The sequence below is a fragment of the Lepisosteus platostomus genome, chromosome 24 (assembly GCF_059453375.1).
Source record: "Lepisosteus platostomus isolate fLepPlt1 chromosome 24, fLepPlt1.hap1, whole genome shotgun sequence".
NCBI classification, from domain to species: domain Eukaryota; kingdom Metazoa; phylum Chordata; class Actinopteri; order Semionotiformes; family Lepisosteidae; genus Lepisosteus; species Lepisosteus platostomus.
Window position 1 is genome coordinate 17,910,149 of NC_142634.1, and position 22,829 is coordinate 17,932,977.

Sequence of the window (22,829 nt, forward strand, 5' to 3'; positions counted from 1 at the left end):
AGCGATTCCAAATGGACTTGATACAACCAAACTATGGTGGGGGGGAGGGAAACTTTTGTGTTAAAACACTGCTATTTTAAAAACAAGCTTTAAGTCCAATGGAAAATAAAGTGAAGCGTGATTTTATTTACTGAGTATTTAGGGGATTTGGGGAAAACTGAAACCCTTATTAGCGAGTTTCCATTCCTTGATGTCTTCATTGATTGCTCAATCTATACATTCCTGTACCGTTGACGGGTAAGCAGAGAGCGGCGTCTTGACAACTTGACCATTACAAGGTCACTCCTGTTTGAACTGGGCTTGATTATCAGTGTTAATGTGTGCTGCTGGAGAAGGAACTGAACCTCTGTTTAAACTGAGAGAATGTGAAGGGAGTCCACCACAGTAGCACATGTTGGGGTGAAAACACCTCATGGAGACAGTGCTGCAAGAAAGTGACCCCGGTTGTGAGCATTAGATTTGCTCTCCTCCTTTCCCAGCAGTGGTAACCCAAACAATATGAGGATCTAAAATTCAAGGGAAGGTGTCCAACCTTGCAATTAACACTTTCCCTGTTTTTGTGGTATTTATGTAAGATTTCAGTAAGGTTCTGCCTCCAGGCCAGACTGCAATGAGCTCAGTCGCCTGGTTTCTGGATGAATCTGCCAGGATCTGCTCCTGGGATCAGGCTTACTGAAAACGTGTCCTTATTCTCCTGCCACTGTGCCTGATCTTTATGATTCCATCCACGTGGCTGCTGTGGTTTCATTGTGTACAGTAGCTAATAATACAAAGAGGCCTTTGGATATGACAAGCTGTGATGCAACTTATTGTCACCATCTGTTGCTCCTTCACTGTTTAACAAGTAACAGGCCGCAGTAATGCCCGGCTTGCTCCTGCAATACATCTGTTTGGTGATGTGGTCTTATTAGGCATTTATTTTAGAATGTGCTGCTCATCATGGTAGACAGTTTATTCTTAAATGCATCTAGTTAAAGTTCAGGCTGCTGTCCTTGGGGTGGGCACAGGCGAAGCCCTGTGTTAATTCAGTCTCATCCAGCAGAGCCGGTCTGGATTGGCACATGCTGAAAATGGGGTTGAATTCAGTTGGCAAAGCGAGGAGACCTGCACTTTCTGGGGTAGCTTGGTTTTGGAGCCTACATGTAGTCAGCACACTCTTCTGAGCAGCCACACGAGGGTTAGCAAAGGGCTGTCACTGGTTATTCTCTTGCCAAGTGAAACAAGGGAATAGAATTTCCTGTGATCGGAGTAAGTGGAAATGAACAGTAATTTCATTTATCCATATAACTGAGGAGCTTACTTGGCAATAATACAGTTCACAGAAAGTGTAATGTAAAAGTTTTTTTGGTATCAGCTTGTACTGCATTTAAAAAGCTACATTTTCTAATGGTGTGTAAGACTGCAGGAAAAAACGTTGTGTTGGGAGTGATTGATGTTGTCTTGTATAGACAAAAATGAGCAGTGTTTGGAACCTCTCTGGGCTGCACTCAGCTGTTCGAAGCTCAGGGCCCAGAAGATGTTTATTCTTCACTCGTAAACCACAGTGAACTGTGAGCTTTTCCAGGGGAGTAGATTTGATGACAGTAAATAGGATCTAGCTGGTCATTACTGTCATGTCTGTTATTTAAATGTTGTTTATGTAAAAGAAACCCAGATAGTGGTCTGTTTGTTTCTTAACCATCTGTCAATATGCAGTTGGAACCACAGGAATTGCCCAATGTGGAAGAAATGTTTGAATCCATCGCCCTCTTGTGGACATGGGCAGTATAACAGGCTTTCACAGGGCAAGGCCGTGAGTTCAAATAGGAGGTGGCGATTTCATCTCATTTATCTCTGTTTCCTGCGGGAGCCTTGGGGATAGCTTGTTGCACACTCCCGCAGCTCTTTGTGTAAAGACAAGTCTTCTGAATGCATTGTTTCATTCATAAGAAAGTTATGATTGCAGAGGCCTTTAACAATAATGTAGCATTTTTAAATGGGGGGGAAAAAAAACCTAATGTAAATATAGCTTCCAGGACAGAGACACGACACTAAGAGACTGAGAAACGCAGAACCATGCTGCTCCAGGCTGTGACGTGTCGGCCCCCCCGCGATGCTGCGTGCTCCCTGTGAACTATCTGCTCAGGGGCCTTCTGTGCAGCTCAGCCATTCCAGGTGCTCGCCTGCTCGGGGGTCTGGGCCTGGGTGCTAGCGGACTGTGACCGGGGGTCTGGGCCTGGGTGCTAGCGGACTGTGACCGGGGGTCTGGGCCTGGGTGCTAGCGGACTGTGACCAGGGTTCCCCAATGGATATCCGCCCCTGAGGGCAGGGTGGGGTGTGTGGGCTGGGGCTCTTGTGGAGACGGCCTCCCAGGTCCCGCAGCTGTGCAGAGTGCTGCCCGCGCAGGGGGCGGCGATGTGTTGCTCAGAGGTGGGCAGGCTGGAGGAGTCCGGTTCCTTTCCTCATTCTCGCCTTGTGTGGCCACGGGGCTCAGAGCTGCAGACAGGCATGTGGGAAACATACAGCTGCAGGTTCCCAAACTGGGCAGGTCTGATAAAAATAATTGGCGATTATGAATTTCTAAAATCCACGCTCGTGTCCTCGGTGTTAACTTGCACGACAAGAGGTGCAGGAGTGGTCCTGAGCCTGCAGTGATGGGGGTCCCAGGGGAACAGGAGGGTGGATATTTTTTGTCCTCTTGCTCCAAGCAGTGCTCTTCTACACCTCTTGTGCCGAGGATAATAATTATTAATAATAATTGCTTACACTTATATAGCCCTTTTCTGGACACTCCACTCAAAGCGCTTTACAGTGTGCAGCCCCACCTGGATAGAAGGATAGAAGAGGGAGCAGAGGATGAGCACTGCAAGGCCCAGTAATGGGAACATGACCTCACCCGTTTGGGAATGGGAGCTGTTGTCATTGATGTGGCATGTGTAGTGCCCTGCTCATTAACACCGAGGTGAACCAGAGATTGTTACAGGACTTAATTGAAGTAACCTGTGCAGCCTGTTCTAGAAACTTGAGATTTGCTGATGGGAAAGTGAGAATGTGTTGAAAGAAGTGTGAAACTCTTCTGTTTTGTACAAGTCCGTAAGGGAGCCGCTTCAGCATGTTGGAACCCTGTCGTTGAGAGACAGGTGGGCAGCCTGCCCGTTTGTTCATCAGAGAAGAGGTGCGTCTGCAGGGCTCTGTCTCATTCGAAGGGGTTTTCCTTGTGACACCTGGAGGGATGGTCATAAATCCTGGTAATGATTCACAAACCACACAGCTCTTGCAGTAATACTACAAGCTGCTGGAGGCAGGTTTCAGGATGGTCTGGTATTGTTTTCCCTGCAGGCTTCTCGCTCTGGAACCAGTGTTATGACATCACTCCTGACCTACAGGGTTACTGTGGGAGAACACGGAGAGCAGCTCATTTGCAGATAACTGCTACGGCTGAGCCGCTGTAGTAGAGTCTGTAAACATGTGAACCTCTTAATGTCCAGCAGTGAGGTTAATTCCGCCGTTAGCGGTTCTGAACTATCTCAGACCAGTGGGGCATTCCAGGGGTGTGGGTTTGTCACACCCAGCCAGTAGGGGGCATCTGCAGTATCTGTGTAATGTGGTGATTTTGTGGCGAGCAGCTTCCATTCTCCAACAGACACGCAAGTCACGCAGCTCTGGTCATTTTAACTGTGGTGCTGCTGTGTCTCATCGCAGGCGGCAGTGCTTGTGTCCCTCGGGTCAGTGTACAAATGGATTGCTGTTGGAAAGGGAGCACTTCTCAAGTGAACAATAACATTACAGTTACCCAGAATATCCTGGATCCTGTAGGAAGTGGAGAAGCGGAGATCTTAAAGGCTGACCTCCGAAGGAAGAGGAGAAGGGAGGCAAGCAGCAGACTGATCGGGAAAGATAGTGGACATCCGACAGCAGTTGAAAGTTTGAAGTCCGGAAGTGTTGGGATGGGGTCTTGACAAAGGAGGGCGGACTACAGGCTCCTAGCAGCTGTAAGGAGAGAAAAAGTGTTTCATAAACACTGCAATTTAAAAGACGTTTCAGAAAATTCAGATATAAGTGAGTTTCAGTTTCCTACCTTCTGCTCCTGGTTTTCCCTAGTGCTCTTCAAAATGACCAGGTCCCACAAAACCCAGAGAAAAGAGCATTTTCACTGGCTGTAAGGTGAAGATTTTAAAAGCAAGCTTATCTAATTGGTTTTACCAGTATAACTGTGTATTAGAGAAGCTTGGTAACTGTGAAGTGAAAACCTTGGTTTCCATAACAGTTTTTGATGGTCACGTACTGCATGAAGAATGTCTTTAAATCCTCCGACCCATGTTCTCTGAGCTGTCCACCAGGAACTAAGTGTCTTTAAAGGGGGTATTTGTGGAACAATGAGAAGAATATAAAATAGTATTTAAAGGTTTTTTTTTCCCACCTAATATCTCATAGTAGTATTGACAGATTCCTTCTGGAATGTAGTCCAGCAAAGATTTGTTCCTGGTTTTGGTTTACAGAGTAGATAGAGTTTAAAATAAAAGGTTGACTTGAGTTAAACCGAAGTTAAAGCTGCCTGGTTTCCTGTTGTGCTGTCGTGAAGCAGACCGGAGAGGGAGGGCAGAGCCCAGAGCCGAGGGGAGGGGCTGGCTGGCCCTGTGCATGTGTGAGCGAGCGTGTGAAAGAGTGAGTAATGCGTGTTCTGGCTGAGAGGGAGCTCTTCTGTCTATGAGATCACTGAGCCTATGGGAACAGGCACACTGAGGTGGGTACCCACTTTTCTACTTACTACAGGAATTGCAGGAATACAGTCTTGTATACAGTCCCTTGTCACAGGAGAGAGTCTCTAGACTCACTGGGAGTTAATTTACTGAAACAATGGAGAGCTGGGAGCACTTTAGCAAGCTGGACATACAAGTGTCTAAAGAAAAGCAGTATGTGTGGGGTGATTTTAATTGATGCCCTTCATTTCTCAAAATGTGTGGTACAGGCTTATCAGGCTCAACAATCGAATAGAAATAGTTGTAATGTCTGTTCATCACCCGGATTTCACTTTTTTAATAAGTGATTTTGAAAGCAATAAGCTGTTTGACCAAATATGCCATTTCCATTATTATTCCTGTTGTGAAATTGCTTGAGGTTAAATGAAATATGTGGTTTCCTTTATGTATTGTCTGCTACTTGGCTTTCCTGGGGCTGTTCATTCTTGCAGTGATGTATACTGCTATACTTGGCTCAAACAGAATTGGCTTGTTTTGGTCGTTTTTTTGTGAATAGATTATCTGATAAGCTTTGGAAAAAGCTTTTAACTTCTTCGCAAGTGGACTTATCGAAGTTTGTTCTGAACTGAAACAGCAGGATTGGTTGCAGAATCCTATGTTTTTAAGGTACCACTGAACTCTTCCTAAGTTATCTTAAGTTGCTATCTAGCTTCTAGTTTTTTGTCTTTTTAATTTTTTTTTTAGCTTTTTTAGTCTTTTGTGATCAGTAAAATCAGTTTTTAGGGAGCCTCTTGCTTTAAGTTCTTTTCCAGAGCCATGCCATATAAAAAAACACAGCTTTCACAGGGAGACGGTATATGTGCAGCTCTTAAACGGACTCTTGCTGTAGCCTGTGCTTGTAATCTAAGGTGATTTAATTTTTAAGTGAAATAATTTAGGCTAAGGCATGGCATGCTACGTTACGTGTTTATGCCTTTCCATTTAGCTCCTCAGTGGTGTGCATGCGACCCTCAATTTCTCAAGCGTTCTAACCCTGTTCCAGTGGTCATAATCAGGTTATAGAAATGGGTGTGCGCAAGTTCATCAACTATAATTTAAAAAACTTGTTATATATTTTGGACAATTACAGTAACCTTAACAGCTGTAGTGGTTTGGTGCAAATGACAGTTTACCTTTACTCAGTGGTGTGTCTTTAAGTTTGTTATTCTAATTGATATTTCATTGATTTGTCAATTACGGTATGATCTACCCATGAAACTGACTGCAGCTTGGATTACCACGTGATGTGCAGGGTTACACCCTGAGCTGCTCTAAAGGTTACTGCTGAGGAGGTTAGAGAGACTTCCGATGAGCTCTACACGTGATGCCAGTGGTGCTGGGCTTCATTTCAGCTCTGACAAGCATGTTGTACGAGTTAAAAAACAGTATTGGATATTGCAGGATTTACCATCTGTAATCCCTTAGCTGTAGGCCCAATAAATGGTAAATTAATGGCGATGAGAGGTAGCAGAGGGATGTGTTGCGTATTCCACCCTGATTAATCCTTATGGCAGGTACCGACAGTGTTCAGTCACAGCTTGGTAAGTGTAATAATAGTTTGAGCAATTCACAGCTCAGCCAGGTCTGCTCTACTGTTTGTCTAGACCTGCTCCCTCTTCTGTGGGACACTTTTCTCCTGTACTTGATTCCCTCTTATGAGTTGCAGTTTTTTCTGTTACATTTTATACTTTAAAAAGTGTTTTTTCTTTTAAATAGTGTTTTATAAGTAGATATTCACAGTGCTGGATAAGATGATGTGTGTGCTTTATTCTTTCTTCTGACTTTTGCAAGACCAGAATTTGATAAAGCCTTGATCATTGTGCTCACAGTGAAAAGGCAAATCTGTGGAGTCAATTCTGAATGAGGACACAAGTAAATAGCTATAATGCGGATGTGTAGCAGGAGACAGTGGGTTTGGGCAGACTGCAAGGCTTTAGTCACTGTAGTAAATTCAGGGAGAGGGCCAGTTCTGTTCCCAGCTGTGTGTTGGGAACGTGGCTGCCATGATCTTGATGATATTGATCTTGGCTGAATGCCCACATAAGCTCTTGAAAGAAGCCAGGGTATCGGCTTGAACAGCATGGCATGGTACAATGTTTCAAACTGCCACAACGCTTAGAGAAAGACCTCCTGTTTCAAAAACACTGCCATGCAGTTTTCCCTTTCCACTGGTCATTCTGAAGAAACCCCCTGAGCTGCTTTTCAAGACTTTCGAGGATTTTAAATACTTTGAGATCCTACCATAATTGTCTTTTCAAGGCTAAAAAGCTCTAGGTCCTTCAGCCTGTCAGTGTGGGAGTTATCTTTAAGACCTGGGATGTACAGTATCTGCAATGTTGTAGTTCTCTAGATGGATTCCAGAGCAGCGTTTTCTATAATGTATTGACCAGCATTGCACACAATTTAGTAAATGAGGACTTACTGGTGAATTATAAAGTTTCAGCATATCACCCCCTGGAATTTAGTTTTAGAACTTTTAGCCATGCATCTGAATATTTAGTTAAAAGTGTAGAATTTAAATTAAGTTATGCACTTCAGTGGCATCAGTTTTGTGTATCTGGGCACATAGATTGCGAGCACGGATCTCGTTGTTCAAAACACCATGAGTACAGAAGGCGGTTAATTAACATGGTTAATTAACCCTCGAGACTCCACTGGTAATTTTCCTGGTGTTGCCCATTTGGTTCAAATTAAGAATGGGGGGGAAAAACAGTCTTAATTGTCAGACCAATGAGACAAAACATTCCCTTATTGTATTACAAGAGAAGGTTCTGTCTGCTTTGATACATAGTCCACCAGCATGAATATATCTCTGATAGATCTTTTTATTTAACAAAAATGAAATCTAGAGCTTTGATAAAAACAACATCACTTGTGTTCTACTTTAAACTTTATCAGTACCTTAAAGCCATATCAGATGGCTCCTATCCAACAGGAACTCGCTTTAATCCCATCAGAGGGCTCTGGGAGGGAGATTCGCTGTGTTTTGCTGCACGACTGCCTGTATGGGAGTCTGCAGATAAGACGCTACTGAGGGGAGTGGGAGACAGGAATTGAAAGAATGCATGGCTTCTGATTGCTGTTATCTGCTCATCTTTGATTTAATCAGCACAGCTGGCCACTAGTTATTTAGTGTTCTGTTGAGTTTGGAAGATTAAAGAAGCTGGGAACTTGTTGACTGTGCATTTGGTGAGTGACCTGGCTGTACCTGTCAAAAAGTGACCTACTGACCACACCCCTTAAAAGGAAGGAGATACAAAAAAGGACCCATCTGAGAGAAGAAATCGTTTTTAGATTGTATGGCCTTTAGGCTGTCAGCCCATAAGTGCTGGATACTTCCTGCTCTGGTTATTTTGAGTAAATTTGCGCAGAAAATGTAAGTGATCGGTGGTATTTGTACAAAACCATGACATTTTTTCAACTTTAAATTGCTCTTCAATGGAAAGCTGGCTACCCAGCCTGCCCTTCGTGGATGACCAAGACAAACTGCATCAGTAAATGAGAGACTGAAAGACAGTACGTCTTTTGCTTACTGTTCTTGCTTTAGCAACACTAAGTCATCTGTAATGCCAGTTAAGCTCTCAGTTAATTTTTTTTCTTCTTTTAAGCTCTTTTGAGTTTTAATCTGCCTGCTGCCCGTCAGTGCGCGGATGTGGCGCAGATTGAGTGATGCCGTGAAGGCGTCAGCGTGTGACGTGTGCACTGACTGTGCTGGCTGCAGGGGTGAAGTGTGACGTCCAGACAGCTCCTCGGTGTGATGAGTTACAGGAGTCTGGAGCTTCGGAGAGAGGCTGGCGAGGAGCCAGTTCCTGAGGAAGTTGGAGTATGAGTCAGCCCTGCTGGGGTGCTATCCCATGGTCCTCTGTGGGCGGGACAGTGTTTGAAGGCTCAGCCACTGACCCTCTCCATATGGGACTGTCTGTCGCCCCAAACACTGGGGCGTTCCTGTTTGTTTAGCAGTTCTGTTCACGCACAGGAGACCAAACAGCTGTAATTATGCCTCACGCTGTGGGAAGAGTGCCTGGGGCAGAACAGTCAATAGACCAGCTCTCCAAACTGGCGTGAGAGACGTTTAAATCATTTGAGGGTTTCTTATCTCTTGTGCCACAGGAGTAAGAGAACGGTGAAGTGTGTGACCTTGTCACCAGCTCTCTTGCAGACTTGAGGTGATCTGTACGTGAATCAGCACTCGGCTTTCTTTCAGTCACTAGGAGGTTGTTCTCACGGCATCAATCACCATTGTTTTCGGAATCCATGTTCTTTTGAAAGAGTGAGATTACCTCATGGGGTCTTTCCTGCACACCACAGGGGTCTGTCAGCTGTCTGTGCAGCATGCACATTGACAAGAGCTGCTGCTTGACTTGAGTTTTGACCATCTGCAATGCTGTACCACACGCTCTGTAAATTGCAAGTGTCTGTTCGTTGATTTAATAGAGAGAAAGAGGTAGAAAGTGGTTCCCTGTTGGCATCTTTCTGGATGTGGGAGGGGAATCTGATGACTGCATGCTGCAGGTCCTCTGTGATTCCTTCAGCCGTCTCCCAGTACAATTTCCATTCTGTTTGCCTGCCAGCTTTGCTGTCTGCCCTTGAACAGGCTCTGGCTGATTCTGACGTGCCTTAAATAAATGAGGATTCTGGAGGGGTAGGTCACATACTGTATGGCCATCTTTCTTCCACTTAGGTCTCGGTCTGCTTAAAGAAGGATCTTTAACCACTTAATCTTGTGAGGTTTGCAAAGATGCTAAACCTGGTTTAAGTACAGTCCATCTGTGCAACTGATGATCTTGTATAGAATTTTACTGATTTTTCTGTAAGAGAACATTGAATTTTTAAATTAACTAAAAGAACAGCTTGCTTACCTACAAGAAAATTATTTACTCACACGTTCTACTAAACTCTTAAACCTAATAATCTTGTGTTTATGAAAAGATTATGTATACGCAGAATAGTCTTCTACATATTACCTTCGATGCAATTGTTAGATGAGGATATTGTGCAGTTTTTTTATATTGTAAATGTATGGATATGCTATAAGAAAAAATGCTCTATAAGTTCTCAATGTTTTTATTTCACATTTGCAGAAGCTCTAGAATAAAAGGCCTGGGATAGTTGGACAAAGCCACTGTTTGTGTTGATTACACTTCCAATCAGATAAAATACCAGATGCTGTTATGGACAGAGGTCACTGAGGTCACTCTTCTCGTGCATATTGCGCGAGTCCCCACTCTGTTCCCCAAATTCATTCGCCTGTAGAATCGGAAGAACAGGTACAAAAAAGAGGGTGCTGTTCGCCCCATCTAGCTCATATGGTACTGATGGTCATATGGATGTGATCCTCAGATCAATTAGCTAGCGGCCTTTTTTTGAAGGAGCACAGGGTACTGGGGTGGCTGAGTAGCTCGTTCCTTCCTCCTATAGCAGCCCTTCGGTAAGGAGTGTGCTGAACTGCATTGTCATGACAACCCAGGGTACTGACCTGAATCGGTCTGAATGGCGTTTCTCAGGACGGATGGACGTACCTGACTGCCCATCAGCCAGGCTGGGGGTTTCTTTTTTAAGTGGATGAGTCCGCAGAACTCGCACTTCAGGCTTCTCTGGGTCTTACTTCATTGTAGAAACCCTGCAAACCATCTGAGTTGCAGTGGAAGATGCTCATACGCTAAGCAAGCGAAGTCTCTTCTTTTTACATACGTTCTTAATTCTTTAATGGAAAGGGTCTTGTAAAACTGTGAAATTAAGTGTCATTTCCTTCCTTTTCAGTCCAATTAATGATATGCAATACGTCTTTGCGGCATTCTGAACACTTCATGAAAAAGACAGATTGTCGTAGGAGCCAGCCGGTGTTGAGATCTCTTGCTCTTGTTGTTTGCAGGACCCAGAACAGGAAAGCTTGGAGGAGAGGCAGCGAATCAGAGCTCAGATCCGAGAGCTACGCAGTCAGGATACCCAAAACCGAGAGCTGCAGAGAGCAGGTAAGGACCCCTTCTCAGCATTTAGTGCTTTTAACAAGGATTACTTGAAGGGGGAGTCTGCATCTGAGCATTTCTGATCATTTCAGGTCATGCTTCTTTCATTGTAATAAATTAGGCAGCTGATCTAAATCTCAAGCAGCCATATCACTCTGCCGCTCACAACTGGCAACCCACTGGAGCTCAGCAGGTGTGTGCCTGGTCAGTACCTGGATGGGAGACTCCTGGGAAAAACTAAGGTTGCTACTAGAAGAGGTGTTAGTGGGGCCAGCAGGGGGTGCTCACCCTGTGGTCCATGTGGGTCCTAATGCCCCAGTATAGTGGCGGGGACACTATATTGTAAACAGGCGCCGTCCTTCGGATGAGACGTAAAACCGAGGTCCTGACTCTCTGTGGTCATTAAAAATCCCAGGCCGTTTCTCGAAAAGAGTAGGGGTGTAACCCCGGTGTTCTGCCCAAATTTCCCATTGGCCTTTACCAATCATGGTCTAATAATCCCCATCTCTGAACTGTCTTCATCACTCTGCTCTCCTCCCCACTGAGAGCTGGTGTGGGGAGCGCTCTGGCACACTCTGGCTGCCGTCGCATCATCCAGGTGGCGCTGCACACTGGTGGTGGTGGAGGGGAGATCCCATTACCTGTAAAGCGCTGTGAGTGGAGTGTCCAGAAAAGCGCTATATAACTGTAAGCAATTATTATTATTATTATTTTATTATTACCTTTCTCAGAAGGAAAACTGTCCAACAGCAGTTTGAGAAGGTGCATTCGCTTCAATATTCATGTTCACGTCATTGGGTTGGACTGATGGGTTTGACTTTTATTTGTTTGGGATATTTCAATCATAACACCACCAGCTCTGGGTCTTTACTTACTGCAGTGTGGGCAGGACATCTCGTCATTCTGTCGGGCAGTAAGTCCGCACCCAGATCTGGGCGTGAGCTTGTGACGTTCAGTCCAGAGGGAAGAGCCCGAGGAGGCCCTGAGACACCTGCTCCAGCCTCATCCCTTCACCCCAGACCTGGCTCGCTCCTGCATGGCTTAAATCCGTTCTCAAAGTGCCATAACTGCATCGGCCCAAATACAGCTTCTGGCGTGACACCCCGGACAGAGTGAGAAGGACAGGACGTGCTCCCCATGGCTTGGGTGACGTTAAGTGTGAGGAGTGAGAAGCACACTGGGCAGTGTGAGGTTCAGTGGGCACAGGATGGCTACCAGGATGCTCACTTGTATATAGACCTCCAAGCCAACATTGAGAGCTCTTGTGGCAAGACAGACACGATCGCTTTAAAACTGTCCGTTTCTGCCTCGGAAGACTGTCCGAAACAGTCCCAAAGTCCCGAGCATCTTTGACCGCTGCCCTGTCTGGCCCTTCTCTGCCCGTCTCCTGCTGGAGTGGACCGTTTTACTCACATGGTTAGTCCTTGCTTACGTTCGACTCGTTTTCCACTCCAAACCCGGGGGGAGATGGGTTTGAATTGGCACTTAACTGCTCCTTTATTCATGTGCCACAAGACTGCAGAGTGTCTGCGTGTACGTGTTGCATACACGTCAAAACTGTTTTAAGATATTTTAAGGCAACAAGTGAATCTGAAGTGCTTCTGATGGGCCGATTGTGCACTGATCTATGTGACTTGAACAGGGAGACACGTGGGAGTGGTGAAAGACTGGCTCGGCTCGCTGATGAATCAGATTTCCCTTCTGTCGCTGCATTTGTTATTTTTGTTTCTCTTTAGTAGCCTGAATTATTGATGAACTGTTTTTAGTCTCCTGCATGGAAACCCAACAATAGGTAAGCCTGTGCTAGATAAGAAGCCAGGTTTATTTAGCGCCAGTTTATTCCCAGATAAACAAACGCCAGCAGCCTTGCTTCTCTGAATTATTCAGACTCCCCGAAGGTGATTTTACAAGCACCTGTGATAAACATTTCTGCCTTAAATGCAGAGCTAATATCTTAGTGTTCACAGTAATTTGTATTTTTTCCTGTTTGTCTAATTATATGCTATCTTTAGTGTTCATTTGCTGCCTCTGCTGAGTTTGTGTTCTATATTTATTGAACATGTTAAAAGCAATTAATTAGTGATGCCAACGCGGTGCAAATCTGTTTGGTTATGTACAGGCTGCTTTGAATGGGCTTGTGTACTGAAGGTACATAAAGTAGTTTATGCACACAGCACTTGCTGCTTTTTGCCTACCGCTTAGTTTCATCGGAGCATCACAAAACCGCTGAGCCAGATGTTTGGATTTGTAGAGGCCAAGTGTCCTTTGGTGAGCAGAAGAGAACAGTGCAGTAGCAGTGCATCCGTTTTCTTCGGCTCTTCCAGCCAGGAAATGACCTGGGGAAAAGTATCAGTGTTAAACCAGCTTGAATTGAAAATGCTTTACAGATTACCCCCATAATACCTTTAATGCAGAGTTATGCTTTTTAATGAAAGTTATTTTTTTAATTTTGTTTAGTGCTAATGTTCTGTGGCTACCGAGCAGTGATGGAGCCGTTTTATACATTTTGTTTTGGCGCATTTAAAGGTTAAAACATTTCTAGCCCTATTGTTTCAATTGTACTTCCCCGGCCATTCAATTCAGTGTGTTCCATTGCACCATGTCATTAATTTGTGCTAAAGCAGTCCATTCTCAGCACACAGTGCTTGAATATTGACCAAAAATACATTATTCTCCTCTCTCCAGCACTTCCACCCTGCAATTTCTGACTGGCGGTTTAACAGGCCCAAATTAAATATTGCTGAATACGGGGAACAGGGAAGCTCTCTTGTCTGTTGCTTCGTGGGACTTGTGGAGAGAGCAGGAGGAGGGGATCTGAAAACCCGCAGGAATCCAGTGAGCGAGCTGGAAAGAGCTGGAGCAGTTTCACTGAACCACAGCGTGGAGCAGGTTATAATTTAGAAAACTACCAGTTAGAAAAATGAGACATGTGTGTGCAGTTTGAAATGGGCCCGTTGGAGATCTTACACGCGACTGCCTTGAAGTGTAGGCTGTACTCCTGCGTTGGCAGTGCTAGTAATTCATCCCTGTGGTTCGATGCCCAAGTCCTCCGACACCTTTGCAGGTACTTCCTGCTGGGTTTCCACTGTATGGACAGCTGTGCTTGGAAAGTCTGTGGACCTGGGAGTGATCTGTGTGCAGCTGTTGACAACACCATTTCTCCTGCAGCAGAGAAATCAAAAGCAAATTGCAAAACAATTAGGAGGTACTAAGTGTATCTAGTATCTAGTGCATGTTTTGTTTCTTGGCAGAAAGATGCAGAACTAATATTCCATTGTTGGTGCACTGCAATGCTCTTTTGCCCATTATGCAAATCGATTGCAGTGGAGTTCTCGGGGCCTGATAAGCAAACGTTCCTGTGGTGGCTGAAGTCAGAATCGCCCCTGTGGAACTGCAGGTACCCACCTATAATAAGACCCCAATACAGCTGGCACTCAGGAAGCCCCTTTTTGCAGTTACGTTTGATCAGCAGTGATAGTTATATCTGCTAATACACATTCCAGTCGGAAAAGGTAGATCTCATTTGGAGGTTCATTCATGAGCAGCACGAAACCTCACCTCAGAAGCGCAGATTGAAGCACTGTGCACCTGCGTGAATCTTAACTCCTACCAGGACTGTGGCCAGTGGTCAGCAGGAAGTGAGTGGCCTGCCAAGGGCACTTTTGAATGTATACAAAACAAGTGCTTCTGTGATTTGTGTTAACAATGTTGGTTTCTATCTGTAGCTCTGCAGATGAGGCACAAGACCGATACCTGTGAGCATGCAAATCCCTGCTAAAAGATTTTTCCAGGTTATTGCAGGACAAAATCGTATTGTTACAAAGTATCATACGATATAAAAGAATACTCTATAATAGTATACTATAATATGCTAGCGTAATTCAGTAAAAAAAAAGCTTTTTTTTTTCATAGAAAACTACTACTAGTAGTTAAAGGCTTTGACGTGGTAATACTAAAGTAAACCTGAAAAGATTGCAGCCTCCAAGTACTGTCACCACAGATTTCTTTTTTGTGCTTATTGGCAGTGAACCCTGTATTTTAGTTTTCCAAGAGCTGTACTAGACAAATTCTATTCGTTTTGGAGGAAAATTCTGGAGCAGAAGGGTGTGTTTGAGGAGATGGACAAGGCATCTTTCATATTTAGACGAACTCCCTCTTGTAAGGAAGGAGCAGGGCTCCTGGGATCTGACATGACTTTGTTTGTGAAGCGATCTGTGTCGGGTTTCTGTACAGCCACTGCTCTAGTACTGAACTTCTCCCTCTCCCCCGGTCGGGGGGAGTGGGCTGACGGGGAGGGGAGGAAGTGGGCAGTTGTTTGGAATGTGGTTTCCTGAAGAGAGGAATGTCAGGGGTGAGTTAGCTATGGGCGTCTGAGTTGTCTCCCCCCCACTTCACTTCCTGTGCCCGCTTACCACTTCCTGTCCCAGTGTTCACACTGGAAATAGATGCCACATCTGGCCCTGCATTGTCAGTACCTAGTTGTGATTCATTCTGCAGGAAATGTGTTTGTCCTCTAGAGTTTTTTTTTCTTAGTTGATTTTGGCTCTCATGCTCTTATAGTTGTAGCATGATTATCCAAATACTGTTTGTAGGATAAAAATGTTAGAGTATAGTAAACCCTCTGTTTAACGGATTCTGCTTTAATCGAGGAGGATTTTGTGTGTTAAATCAGAAAATACCAGACTTTTCCTCCATTAATAAAACAGCAGCTAGTCCAGACAACAAACTTTTTTACATCTTTCTTACAACATATCTTTAAACAGTTCTTAAAAACATGAATATCAATAGTGCCTAAAGGGGCAGGCATATTCCTTACGATGGGTGTTGGCTTTTCTTATGCTTTTGCAGACTTTTCAAAGACAATCATTAAAAAAAGAATTAAAATGCTAACAGTATGTTAAAGCTTTAGAAAATGCACAAATAAAATAAGGTAAAAGTAGTGTATTCCTCATAGGTTTTAATTTCAGGAATATCGTTGGTGCTCTTTAGTGGGAGAACATTTGCTTATGATTGTTTCGTATGCTTTAGCAAATTTTTTATACAATGTTTTTACTACACCTGAAATAAAGAGCTTGTATTTCATGAGAAAAAGGCCCAGGAACAATTGTCATTAAAGGTTGATTGTAAGTCTTAAAAAGTAAGGCTAAAGATCTGGAAGCTTATGTAAAATGTATACATTTATGTTTCGCGATTTAATGCATTTTGAACTGAAAAAAAAATCTTATTTATAATTTAACACATTTGCCATTTGCCTTCCTCTCATTAGTCCGTTACACAAAGGGTTTACTGTAATAATTGTGCCCTTGGACTTCAATCACCTCAGATCTGGTAGTTGAACTTTTTTTGCGTTTCGTTTTTACGGTGTCTTGCCACCTGAACGTCCCAACAAATTTTTTCCCCGCGTTCAAATCTTTCATGAAGACACATCTAAAAAAACTGTAAGAATTGATCAAATAATTTTGCCATTTACACACTTAACCTAAATACTATTAATTATTTTTTAAACTCATTTCATTTTAATAGACACGTAAATGACCAGATTGGGATTGATTGGTGGGCTGGCTGTTCCCAGTATGACCAGTAACCCCAGCACGTAAGGGATCGAACTGGATGGGCTTGATTGAATGGCCTCCCCTGGTTTGTTGCCTTCCTGGCGGTGTGTTATTAACATCTCTCCCTCGGTCTCCTCCTGTTCGATAGCCGGCCTTCTTGACTGGTGGTTTCTCACGGCCGTGAGAAGACCAGCACTTTTCTGGACAACTTCCTACAGTTGTGACAGGGTGTTTTTTCCTCCTACAGGGAAGACGCCCAGAATGGTTTTAATCCTGGATCCTCTCAACAAAGAGGAGCCCTCTGGGCCGGTATCATCGCGGCACCGCCTGGACTCCGGGGCCTCGGAGAAGGGCCTGGGCCTGTCGTCGCGGCAACGCCTGGACTCCGGAGCCTCGGAGAAGGGCCTGGGCCTGTCGTCGCGGCAACGCCTGGACTCCGGAGCCTCGGAGAAGGGCCTGGGCCTGTCGTCGCGGCAACGCCTGGACTCCGGAGCCTCGGAGAAGGGCCTGGGCCTGTCGTCGCGGCAACGCCTGGACTCCGGAGCCTCGGAGAAGGGCCTGGGCCTGTCGTCGCGGCAACGCCTGGACTCCGGAGCCTCGGAGAAGGGCCTGGGCCTGTCGTCACGCCAGCGCCTGGACTCCGGAGCCTCGGAGCAGGGCCTGTCGTCACGCCAGCGCCTGGACTCCGGAGCCTCGGAGCAGGGCCTGTCGTCACGCCAGCGCCTGGACTCCGGAGCCTCGGAGCAGGGCCTGTCGTCACGCCAGCGCCTGGACTCCGGAGCCTCGGAGCAGGGCCTGTCGTCACGCCAGCGCCTGGACTCCGGAGCCTCGGAGCAGGGCCTGGGCCTGTCGTCACGCCAGCGCCTGGACTCCGGAGCCTCGGAGCAGGGCCTGGGCCTGTCGTCACGCCAGCGCCTGGACTCCGGAGCCTCGGAGCAGGGCCTGGGCCTGTCGTCACGCCAGCGCCTGGACTCCGGAGCCTCGGAGAAGGGCCTGTCGTCACGCCAGCGCCTGGACTCCGGAGCCTCGGAGCAGGGCCTGGGCCTGTCGTCACGCCAGCGCCTGGACTCCGGAGCCTCGGAGAAGGGCCTGGGCCTGTCGTCACGCCAGCGCCTGGACTCCGGGGCCTCGGAGAAGGGCCTGTCGTCACGCCAGCGCCTGGACTCCGGAGCCTCGGAGCAGGGCCTGGGCCTGTCGTCACGCCAGCGCCTGGACTCCGGAGCCTCGGAGCAGGGCCTGGGCCTGGGCCTGTCGTCACGCCAGCGCCTGGACTCCGGAGCCTCGGAGCAGGGCCTGGGCCTGTCGTCACAGGGGACAACCAGCTCCTCGAGCACCGACTCTGAGGTGGAGTGCGAGACCAGGACTGCAGAAGGGGCTGTTGTACAGGACTCCAGCGAAGAGAGTTTGACCACGGACAGAGAGGCAGTGGATGGGAACATCATGTCCAGGAGGGACCCTGGCTCCAGGAATGGCCAGTTAAACGGAGGAGAGAAAGCAAAGGAGAGCAGCAGTGAAAGACTGGTAAGTCTGCAGGCATGTCAACTTTGCAAGACTCTTCCTGTCTGAAAGACAGCGTAGTTCTGTCTCCACAGACGTGCAACATCTCTCAGCCACTGATTACAACAATATAAAACACTTATCTCATTTCTCAAGTTCTCACTTTGAGTTTTGTTTTTTCATCAATTAAAGAGACTTGAAATAGTGACACAGCAACCCTTATATAGACTTCTGGGATTTGAGCTCCAAATGTTCATGGAAGCCTGCTGTAGAACATGCTGCCCGATGTTGTGCAAGAACTCTGAGTTAAAGGACATTTTACATGCATGCTTGCATGTGTGTCCCCTGCACATTTTCTCTCCACAATTGAGTCTGTAAAGAAAGTTCGTCTAGGCAGAAATCTCACAACAGAAAGGTGAGGGGTTTTGGGTTATGTTTGCAGAGAGAATTAAAGAGGACTACTTTTTTCTTCAGATGTATTTACAGTCTTCTTTGGGACTGATATGCTATTAAAAGCCCTGCTCCAAATGAAGGGAGCAGTCAGGAAGTACTCTTGTAGTGACTACAGCCCTGGAAAGCTTCAGGGTCCTGTCCATCGCATGCATTCTTCAGTCTGAGCACTAGAGGGGGCTCATTTTACTTTTGTCCCTAAATGTCACCAGCAACTCCGGCAAAATAAGTTAGCTGACTCTTAATAAACACCACATCGCCATGGAAACCCCAAAGCATAATACGCCTAATCTATGTAATTCATTCGTAGAAATAAATGTGCTGTAGAGGCAAGTGTTTCCATGATGTGTGGAATACACTTGAAAAAAAATGTCAGACAAAGCTGAAGAGCCAGGATTAAAGGAGGATCCTCCACTGTCTTCTTCTGGAACACAAGGGCTGTGGGGTTCTGGCTTAAATCAAGAGGGAGATTAGCTTTTCAAACAAGAAAAAAACCTGATAAACAAAGCAAGAGATGGATGTACACACTTCACCGTGTTTATGGAGTGTTTTCTCACTGGGATTATGGTAACGGACATGAGCGGTTTTATAGTCCACGTTTGGTTCTGTGTGGAACGAATGCCGATATCCCTGAACGCCCCTCACTCCATGACATCACTGTGAAGAGCTGTCTGTGGAGAATGTGTTTACATTTTCAGCACAGGGGGACCTAAAGCCAGAAGGGAAAAAAAACAGCATTAAAAGAAAAGGACGCATATTTCTCTGTTCATGCACAACGTTTAGAATGATATCACCGTCGGTAATTCCACATGTATGAAGCACACAGGAGCAATATATTGTGCATTGAGTTTCCGAGCAAACACCTTGTCCAGCTTTTGTTGGTTCTGGTTGAATTTGTACACCCAAGCCTTAGTATTCCTATAGTTACAAAACAGAATACGATTCAGATTCAAGAGGTCTTGGTTTTTTCACCTCACATTTTCACATTTTTTTGCATGAATGCGTGAAAAGTGTTGGAACAGAATGTGGCTTTGAACTCCAGCCAAGCCAAACACAGGGCTGCCGCTGTGGCCTGGGGCTCCATCCTTCTTGGGGTGATCTTGGGATCTTCTCTAAATCCTGGTGCTCCCCTAGCCTTGCTCTAGAGTGGTTAATCTTTAAATGATAAGAACTTAATCATCATAATGCAAAAAAACAGCAAAGCATTGCAGTATGAGAGTAACATCTTTCCACAGTGCGGTTTTAGAGAGAGCTCTGCACGGCTCCAGTCAGACTGCAGTCCCTTCACCTTTTTCTTTGGGCTCTACATTTGTTCTTTGCCTCCCTGTCAACAAGAACATCTGGCTTGATTAAGATTCAAAGAAAAAAAATCAGTTTTAGAACATTAAGAAGTTGGGGGCAAAAAATGAACTTTTGTAGCATCAGAAAAGATCTTCTAACAGAAACTCCGCTTTGAGAAGCGACGAAAGTGCTGAAAATCAGAAACTGCACTGTAATTTAAAACTTTCAATAAGTAACGACAAAGATAAAATGCAACCACAGTTATTTAAAATATATTTATATTGGTGGTTTTATGCTTACTTTGTTGTCGTGTGGTTTATAGAGTGATGTGGGAGAGTTTATTAAATGTCCGAGTCGGGGGGGAGGCTCAGTGGAGTTGAGCTGAGATGACTCCTGTCTTTCCTCTCCACAGCGCCCCGGGAGCTCGGACCCCTCGCCGGCCCTGCGGCGCCCCGCCCAGGACTCGGGTAAGAATCGCTGCGGGCTTGCCTGGCTCCGCGCGCTCGGGCAGTCGAGCGCTGTCCAGTGGGAGCGAGTGGACTGGGTAGTGGTCACTGTCCTGCTGGGGAGGTTTGGGGGCTGTCTCGTCCACCGCGCTGATTGCTTTTTGAGTTATTTCTGTCTCTGCTCGGAGCACAAACGAGACCTTATAGGGGCAGGAGCCTGCGCGCTCGCCCGGTTTTCCGTGAGGATGGATCTACAGACGTCCTCTGTGCTGTCTGCCTTCCTCCATCTCCCAGGAGAGGTTAGAAACACGAGGCGGTCCCTCTGAACCGATGTACATTTTTTGCCTCCTTAAGGCAGAGAAGCCTCTGCACACCTTTTCCCTCCTCCCCTGTGTTCCTCCGTGGGCTGTCCTGAGCTCTCAGGCTCAGTGCTCTCACCCGCCTGTGTGTGAGGAGAGCTCTTCTGCACAGTAACTTAAGCACTGGTTAGGACCATACACGTGTGTGTGAGGTTACCTCGCAGCTCAGCACTCTTCTGGAAAACTGGGAGCAACGTATTACTGTGGTCTTATTTAACTGACTTTTGGATCATGCCCCTAACGCCATGCTGTTTATGGGATTTTCTGTTGAAGAAATAAGCCCTTTTTTTTAAGAAAGGTTACACAATGCCCCGTGTGACTCGTAGATTGGCTTTATGATGGATTTGTATCAGTGTGCAAGCGTGGTCTTGGCAGCTCTGGAGAGGCAGTGTCTTGGCCAGTGTAGTGAGCACAGGGCTCTGGAGGCTCCTCTGGGATAGGATGGGTGGCCTTAAACTGAAAGAAATTAATTCATGTCAATCAAATACTAAAATACCATCTGGTAATTCTTATTGGAAATTAAGGGAATTGATGAGTCCAATGAGTTACACTGATTTCCCCCTATCCAAACGGTGACAGGAAGAGTGATCAGCCGATCTTTGTTACACGTTTGCTGCTCTCGGTTCTGAAGCTGCAAGGTCTAGCACAATATTCGCACACTTGTTGTTTAGGGCAACTTTAAAATCCTGTGCGTTTTGTATGGCCATCTGTCACCTAAGTTCGTTGTTTTGAGCCGAGATAGAATGACACATCAGCACACCAGAACCAGGACTCGACAGCCCTACCATGCTTGAGGACTGTAAGTGTACTGTAGCCCCACAGTCTTAGACAGGAAGCCACACTTATACGATATTATCACGCGCTCACGATCTCGCTGACGTCACTGCACAGACTATCGGATGTGCAAAACTTTAACTTTAATGCAGTTCTCAGATCTGGAATGGAATTAATCATAAGATGCAGAAACTTTGCCATTGTAGTTAAAAGAGCTTTAAAAAGTAGAGCACAACAACAGCATTGTTTACTGGAGAGTAAATGTCCGTGTGTCCTTGCCGAAGCTCTTAGTTTTGCTGGATTTGCTAATTAACTAATTACATTTCAGTAAATGAAATGTAAAAGAAGCAGCCAGTAGTAATGAAAAGCATTCCCATAAAGCATACAGCAAATGTGAAATTATGGGTTGACGCGTGATGGCTCTTTTAGTGTAAAATTAATTTCAGCTCTGAATAAAAACAGTTCTCTGTAGAATAATACATTTCAAAATGAAGTGACCTATAACAGATCTTTCTCTCTTCATCTCAGTTTTTCTTAGTAGTGCAGTGACTACACACTGCTGTGTTGTGTATTTACTCCAACCTTGTGCAGTGTTGAGATCTGGCGTGGAGTTAATAGCAGCACATGAGCTTTAAAAGAAAAATGTACGCATATCCTTTGACCTTAAAAGGAACTGCTTTAATGTGCCTTTGCAACATAGCAGTAAAGTATCTGTAACATAAATGTTTGTCTTAAAATGCTTGAGATGACTTGATGTTAAATTTAAAGCTGTTTTTTTTAACGCAAATGTAATGGGAGGAAATCAGTGGCAAAGAAGGCTTTTTAGTTAGGTCAGAGGGGGAAGGAAAACCCAGGAGAAGCTTAACAGCACATCAGAGCTGGACAAGAGTAAATAGTCACATCTGGACAAGGCAGGGTGAAAAAGAAAGAAAGAAAGTTGCTCGCTGTGCGAGCCGGGGGTGGGGGAGCAGAGCAGGAGTGGGCGAGGGCTGCTGGGGGGCTGTCCCGAGCTAAGCTGAGCGGTGTCTCTGCCCTGTGTTGCAGCAGAGCGCACTGCCGGGAGGAAGGAGCCTGCCTCTGCCTTCAGCAGGTCCAGCTCGGTGCGCGACCGGGTGAAGAAGTTCACCGAGCCGGAGGCCAGCCTCTCGGGGCAGAGGAGGGCAGCTGTCCGCAACGGGGCCGTGCCAAGCTATCGCGTGCAAACGCCGGTGTCGAAGGTGACCAGCCTCTTTGAAGACCACTGCCTCCAAAAGCCCTCCAGGGTGGAAAGGGAGCCCAGAGGAAGGGAGAGGAATGGGAGAAATGTGTCGGGTCCTACCTCTTCCCAGGAGAAAGCCGGGCGCTCCGGTGCGGGCTCTGCGTCCTGCGAGAGCTCTGCCGCTCTGTCCCGAAGCGGGGCTGGGAGGTGGCGGGGGCTGCCAGCTGACGCGCCGGGTCCTGGAGCGCCCCCCCCCTCGGAGCTCGAGAGCAGCCAATCCCAGGCCTCCGAGGTCACGTCATCGAGGGATGAAAAGCTGAGACCCGGCTCGGCCAGCTCAGACCAGCACAGCACCCCGAGGGTGGCACCTGAGAGTCCCACCCCCAGCGCTCCTGCCCCCTGCCAGGCACAGGACCCCGACATGAAGACCCTGCTCACCATTGAGATCAAGAACGGGCACCCCTCAGGCTCCGGCAACGGCGCCCGGGTGACGAGGAGCCCCGTGGGCCAGCGGGCAGGTAGGCGACTGTCACACCGGGGTGCAGAGCCGGGTCCCGAGTGGCTCATCTGTTTGTAAAACCTCTTCTG

At 46.4% G+C, this 22,829-nt stretch overlaps 1 protein-coding gene and 1 long non-coding RNA gene across 7 annotated transcripts in view; one reads left to right on the forward strand and one right to left on the reverse strand.

Annotated features, from left to right (window-relative positions):
* Positions 1–22,829, forward strand: part of smtnb (smoothelin b) — an 82,739-nt gene that overhangs the window by 27,743 nt on the left and 32,167 nt on the right. For 4 of the 6 annotated variants that reach the window (XM_088618248.1, XM_088618251.1, XM_088618250.1 and 1 more), the window contains exons 6-9: positions 10,591–10,690; positions 16,484–17,757; positions 19,877–19,931; positions 22,088–22,759. In XM_088618248.1, coding sequence (XP_088474374.1) covers positions 10,591–10,690; positions 16,484–17,757; positions 19,877–19,931; positions 22,088–22,759 — 2,101 coding nt within the window. Of the gene's footprint in view, positions 1–4,598; positions 4,724–10,590; positions 10,691–16,483; positions 17,758–19,876; positions 19,932–22,087; positions 22,760–22,829 lie in introns of those variants that run through there. The other 2 variants (XM_088618252.1, XM_088618249.1) reach the window with 2 other exon arrangements.
* On the reverse strand, positions 107–19,366 carry LOC148641837 (uncharacterized). Its single transcript, XR_015929822.1, has 4 exons — positions 18,712–19,366; positions 13,652–13,846; positions 12,880–13,020; positions 107–3,969 (listed from the first exon to the last, which is right to left on the reverse strand). It is a non-coding gene; the product is annotated as an uncharacterized LOC148641837 (long non-coding RNA).